The 6,061-nt window shown below is 32.5% G+C and overlaps 1 protein-coding gene across 2 annotated transcripts in view; it reads left to right on the forward strand.

Moving 5' to 3' along the window:
• Positions 1–1,152: 1,152 nt before the first annotated feature.
• Positions 1,153–6,061, forward strand: part of LOC119838541 (vacuolar protein sorting-associated protein 16 homolog) — a 9,721-nt gene continuing 4,812 nt past the window's right edge. Inside the window, exons 1-12 of one of the 2 annotated variants that reach the window (XM_038364529.1) lie at positions 1,153–1,169; positions 1,505–1,588; positions 1,663–1,852; positions 2,026–2,172; positions 2,405–2,531; positions 2,617–2,750; positions 3,076–3,251; positions 3,618–3,864; positions 4,228–4,484; positions 4,874–5,012; positions 5,456–5,590; positions 5,895–6,056. In XM_038364529.1, the coding sequence (XP_038220457.1) occupies positions 1,539–1,588; positions 1,663–1,852; positions 2,026–2,172; positions 2,405–2,531; positions 2,617–2,750; positions 3,076–3,251; positions 3,618–3,864; positions 4,228–4,484; positions 4,874–5,012; positions 5,456–5,590; positions 5,895–6,056 (1,764 nt within the window). In that variant the 5' untranslated portion in view covers positions 1,153–1,169; positions 1,505–1,538. Of the gene's footprint in view, positions 1,170–1,413; positions 1,589–1,662; positions 1,853–2,025; positions 2,173–2,404; positions 2,532–2,616; positions 2,751–3,075; positions 3,252–3,617; positions 3,865–4,227; positions 4,485–4,873; positions 5,013–5,455; positions 5,591–5,894; positions 6,057–6,061 lie in introns of those variants that run through there. The other variant, XM_038364521.1, reaches the window with a different exon arrangement.

Below are 6,061 nucleotides of genomic sequence, written 5' to 3' on the forward strand. Positions count from 1 at the left end.
AAATATGATAACTGTGGCTCGCTCATTGTATCATTATGATTAATGTTGTTTTTTTTTTTTTTTTTTGGTTTATTACCTTATCATTATGCTTCCTTTCAACTATTAAGTTTCAATAGAATATGATTAATGTAAAGAGTGACATTTATCTTTTAATGTGTAATTAGTGACGTCCACACCGTAAATATTGGTGTCCGTGTAATTAATATGATTGGTATTTTAATCGCATAGAAACTATAAGTGAATCTTGTTTTTAAAACTGGCTCTACGAGTACTTCTTTAAAAGAAATCGTAAAGCAAATTGTAGGTACGCGTTTGGTTGGAAAGCGGTACTAGGTCCGATTTCCTACGGTTAAGTTTTTCTAGAAAGTGAAAACCATTTTAAAATGAGAAATGTAAAGTTAAACTGAAAATATTTAAGATATGCTGACAAATAACTAATTTAGTTTTTGAAGTCATGCGTAAAAATAGCACATGTATAAATATTATTTTAATGGATAAAGATTTAAAAAATTTGATGCTTAAAAAATTTCAGTGAAAATTGATAGGAACGTCGTAACTAATATCTTAACGTAGTAACTTTATCTATATCTGAAACGAACTGAATAGAATACTAGAATCTGAAATGCATAACACATTCTAATATTCTATTCGTTTAATATATAACACAACATGTTCCTTAAAACAGTACCTAATAAATTTGGCTTTTCAAGTTTGCCTAAATTCTAACATAAAATGTACATCTAAATACCAACAAAATATTATCTCACACAAGTTTTGAACCATTAAAAACATAAAAATATATAATATATAACAAACTTTCATTTGTGGCTTAAGCAGTGGTGGCTCAGTGGTGAGAACCTCGGACTTCAAAATCGATAAGTCGGGGTTCGAGAACGGGCGAGCGTGCAGGAAATAAATAGATTTTTCAATTTATCTGCGCATGTGGATAACATCACCACTGCTTAAACGGTGAAGGAAAACATCGTGAGGAAACCGGCATGTCCAAGAAACAAAAGTTCGACGACATGTGACATCTGCCAACCCGCACTTGTCCAGCGTGGTGGATTATAGCCTGAACCCTCATAGGAGGCCTATGTCCCAGCAGTGGGAACATATATGGCCTGATGATGATGATTTGTGGCTTTATCGAACTCATGGACGTAAAAGAGGTAAGTACTCGTATAATAATTCAATAGACGTTTAATATATCTCTGGTATTATTAATTTAATTAATAATGATCCTTGCATGATCGAACTTCAACGCCAAAGACATTGTCGTCTGTCATGATGACATTTGACAGTTTCTTATCATAACATTTGACGCAAAGTTCTCATTTGTGGTTTGTTATTGTATGTAATGATTGTAATTGCAATATATTTGATATTACAACCAATTTATTCTTATTCCAAATTATAAATAAAATATTGTTCCTATATTTAAATAATAAGAAACTCTCGATTTTTTCATAAAAATCAATCAGTTCACTTATTTTATTATATCCAGATTTCTCCTACTTTTAACACAATAATTACGAAAAATGTCAGCCCTTTTAACAGCGGATTGGTTTCAGTTGGATTCGTACTACAGGTAACGGCATCAAACATATAACATAATGCAAAACTGATTACATTTATTATATGTATATATATATAAAATTACAGGAAATTTGACCTGTACAGTATGGTATGGACCATGGATGAAGGTTTGGGTAATATGATAGTCAGTGGTGCAGCCTATGGAGGTCCGATAGCTGTTGTAAGAGACAAGAAACAATTTGTCCGCATTACGACCACATCAAAACCAGTTATAACAATTTATAATGGTGTTGGCAATATTATCTCCAAGATATTGGTATGAATCTTTAATAACATTTCATAATGAAGCTTTATAAAACCATTATCATAAATGGGTGTTGTGTGTGTTAAGTTTACTGTGTTAGGCATAAATGATATGTAAGAATCAATTCAACTGAAATTCTTCTCTACTAAAAACAGTCATTTTTATTTCTCAAATAAATCTTTCAGTGGAACAGTGGTGTGTTAGTTCACATGGGTTGGTCTGATGGGGAACAGTTACTGTGTATACAGGAGAGTGGTGATGTGCTTGTTTATGATATGTTCGGAGCATACCAGAAGACTTTTAGCATGGGCCAAGAAGTCAGAGATACAAAGGTTTGATCATATGATATTAATCTATATATAAATAATGTGTCATATAGTTCATGCTCAAGACTCCTAAACAACTGAATTGCCATGCAGTTTTATCCAACTCAAAAGATAGGATGTTTATATCTATCTCCATTTTGATAAATTATTACGGTGCAAGCATAAATGCTTTCAATATTATATGGAAAGTTTTAAAACTCATCATTTGCAGAGTCCTTATTGGTGTATATATTTACAGGTGTGTAAAGCTCAATTATTCTCAAACCCTCACGGTATTGGCTTAGCTATAATCACCACCACAAACCGAATGTTCTTAGTCAGCAATGTTTCTGACCCAAAAATAAGATCTGTGCCTGATCTACCAAGTAAGTATCAAAATTTTATGGAGGTATTTAATTATCAATGTTGAACAAATACATTTATACACTTTAACTTAAAATCTAATTTCAGGAGCTAACTTGCCAATAAGTTCATGGTGCGTGCTGAGTACTGGGCAGCGATCGTCAACACAAATCAGTTTCCTTGTGTGCCGTGATAAGGAAGTGTTTAAATGTCAGCTAGGAGAAACTAGGCCCATACTTATGGTAAGCACTTGTGACGCTTTCTTTTTTAAGTACATTTAAAAGAATGGAGATAGAGATTTAATTAAGTATGAGGACTTTACACTTTTATTTCCTATTTATATTTGAAATGCGGAAGTAACTGTCTGTTTGTCAGCTGTCTCTTCTCAATACCTACACCATTGTGTATAACAATTTGTACTTAGATAGTTTGAGCCTGAGATAATCATAGCACAATTTTTATCCCACAATTATGACCAGTTACCAGTTCTTATTTCAGGAATATATATTGCATGAATAGTTCAGGTTGTAACATGTCTCATTCATGTTAAATTTTAATGTTTTTTAGCGTCCAGAATTTAAAAATGCATATACTCAAGTTCTATCAATTGTGCCCTCACAAAATGGCCGCCATGTCGCGTTGTTCACTGATTCTGGATTCCTATGGATAGGTTCTTCTGATTTTAAGAATAAATATTGTGAAATTGACACGGGTTACATAAAACAACCAAAGGAACTAGTGTGGTGAGTAAAAACGTAAGAATTATTATTAAATTATCAAAAACAATACAATACATTTGATACAGTTCGTTGGAAAAATAATTCAACTGACAAAACTATATATAGATACTTGAATAACTTTTCAACCGACTTATTAAAAGGGAGAGAAAAATTCAACTGTATTTTTTTGTGTGAGATACCTCAGAACTTTCGACTATTTAAAACAATTTTAATAATGCTTTTTTATATGAAACTTACATTATATGAGCATTGTTTTCATTGACAACAACTGTTTATTTTAATAATCAGAAATGACGATTATAATTAGAGAAAATATGTTTCTTGATCAGCATAAACAAACATTTTCTTTCATACCATAAAAAATTTCAGGTGTGGTTCCCAAGCCATAATTGGTCACTGGGATGACATGATGTGTATCTATGGATTCAATGGGCAATCTATTACCTACCCTTATGATGGACCCTTCCACATAATACCAGAAATGGACTGTGTTAGAGTGATCTCTGAAATGACTCATGAGTTGATACAGAAGGTGCCTGTTGTGGTTGAAAAGATATTCAGGATAAATAGCACAGCCCCCGGATCTTATCTGGTGGAAGCTTCTAAACAATTTCAGGTAAACAATCTACTTAGTTGTTTTTCTATAAAACTCTTGGGATCCCATAGTATTTGTCTTATTAATTTAATTTGGTCTCAATAAATGCAGTTTTTATCTTTTTTTGTAAAATTTTCACTTAGAATCAGTATATCATGAATATTATATCTTGAAATCGAACTAATCCTATCATATCATATTAAAAAAGTGTATTTTATATCAAAATAATTAAAAAAAATAGTCAAATACATGCCAGGGATACTAATGTTGGATAAGAGTGGATTTTAGTCACTAGAGACAAGCAAAGGATTAAAAAATATTTTCATTAAAACCTACTTACATTATATTAAATACCACCCATATAAATAAATTATTACTATCCAGAAACGCAGCCACAGAGCGGACGAATACATCCGTCTCGTAAAGCCGGATCTCTCTACCGCAGTGCAAGATTGCATAGATGCAGCGGCCTTCGAATTCAATACTGACGTCCAGAAAATGTTGATACGAGCGGCGCAGTTTGGCAAGGGGTTCTTATTAGAGCCCGCTCTTACGGAACATTATGTGACCACGTGCCGGTGGTTGAGGGTGCTCAATGCTGTACGGGATGTGAGAGTCGCTATACCTTTGACTTTCTTGCAGTATCCTTTTAATATACGTTTTATTATATTGTATATTATATTGTTTACTTTATGTGTTCTTATAATTTGGGTTGTCTTTTAGAGCAAGTATTCCAGAGATTTAAATCACCTCCATCGTGAAGAGGTTTAAAATTACTGATCAGAGATAATGGTGAAATTATATCAGGATTAGGATTAGCTTCTCTTTATATCTCTTTCAATATAATAATTGTTAAAACGACCTAAGAAAAAGTTAAAACCCAGCATTTCACATACAATTTGTTTTAAATTTCCTGCCTGAGCTGAAAATACTTTATAATAAAGCCAGGGCTCTAAAACTCAACTTATTGCAAAATCAAACCCAATTCCTTTTTATGCTTTTAAAATAATGTACTTAACTCGAATCCCAGAGTTCAAAATCTAGGTGAGAGAATACTTCTAGACCGACTGATTTGGCGCAGACTGCATTGCCTCGCGGGACACATCGCCTCGTATTTGCAATTAAAGGACGGTCAAACGAGAGTACTCTCACATTGGGCTTGTTACAAGGTATGTTTATTTATTTAGTCTATGCCGATATATCTTTTTCACGAGATTTTTTTACGTGCTTTATTATTTCAAATGCATAACAACTTAATATTACTATACTGCTATGTCCACTTTGTTTAGGAACAAATAAACAAGTTTATAATATTAGTTGCAGTTATATAGTTGTAGTCAATTATTACTAAAATGTATATATATACTAGCTTCCCGTTCGCGGCTTCGCCCGCCTCCGTATTGTTCTTGCCTTTTAAACCTTCCATAGACTATTCAGAATACACCAAAACCATGATTATAAAAATCAGATCAGCCATTCTCGAGTTTTAGCGAGACTAACGAACAGCAATTGGTTTTTATATATAAGATGTGTTTTCATTAGAGATTTTTGTCATCATTAGAAATTCATAAAAATTGTACTAACTAAATTAAGCTTAAAAAAATATTATCAGGTAACACAACCACATCTGGACAACGAGAGTGCGGCGCGGGAAATAGGTGAAAAGCTTCGAAACATTCCTGGTATCTCGTATTCCACTATTGCTATGAAAGCCGCAGAGAAAGGCAGGAAAGCGCTTGCCATTAAGGTAATAATGCGTTTATTTTTCTTCTGTATCGTAAAAAGTATGCATTAAGTGATTTTTATTTCATTCCAATTTATAGAAATCCATTGACATCTACAGTTCTGGTCGGGTTATTTTATTAAAAATTATAATGATTCAATGCTATTTTTAGTGCAACATTCATTCCTAAAGTTTACATTTGATCCAACAATTTTTTATTTTTATTTATTTATTATAATTTTTTTTATAATATTTCAATTCATTCCATATATCTATTTTCTACATGTTGTATCTTTCTCGTTCATTCAAATTATTTTAACTTTTACAGATATTAGAATATGAAACGCATAGCAAATTACAAGTGCCTTTACTTCTATCGTTGGAAGAGGGAGTCATTGCTCTATTGAAAGCCACAGCCAGCGGTGACACAGATCTCGTCTATATAGTTCTTCTACACCTCAAGGAGAAGATGGGAAAACATGAGTTTGAGGTATT

The sequence above is a fragment of the Zerene cesonia genome, chromosome 3, assembly GCF_012273895.1.
Source record: "Zerene cesonia ecotype Mississippi chromosome 3, Zerene_cesonia_1.1, whole genome shotgun sequence".
In the NCBI taxonomy this organism is placed as follows: Eukaryota; Metazoa; Arthropoda; class Insecta; order Lepidoptera; family Pieridae; genus Zerene; species Zerene cesonia.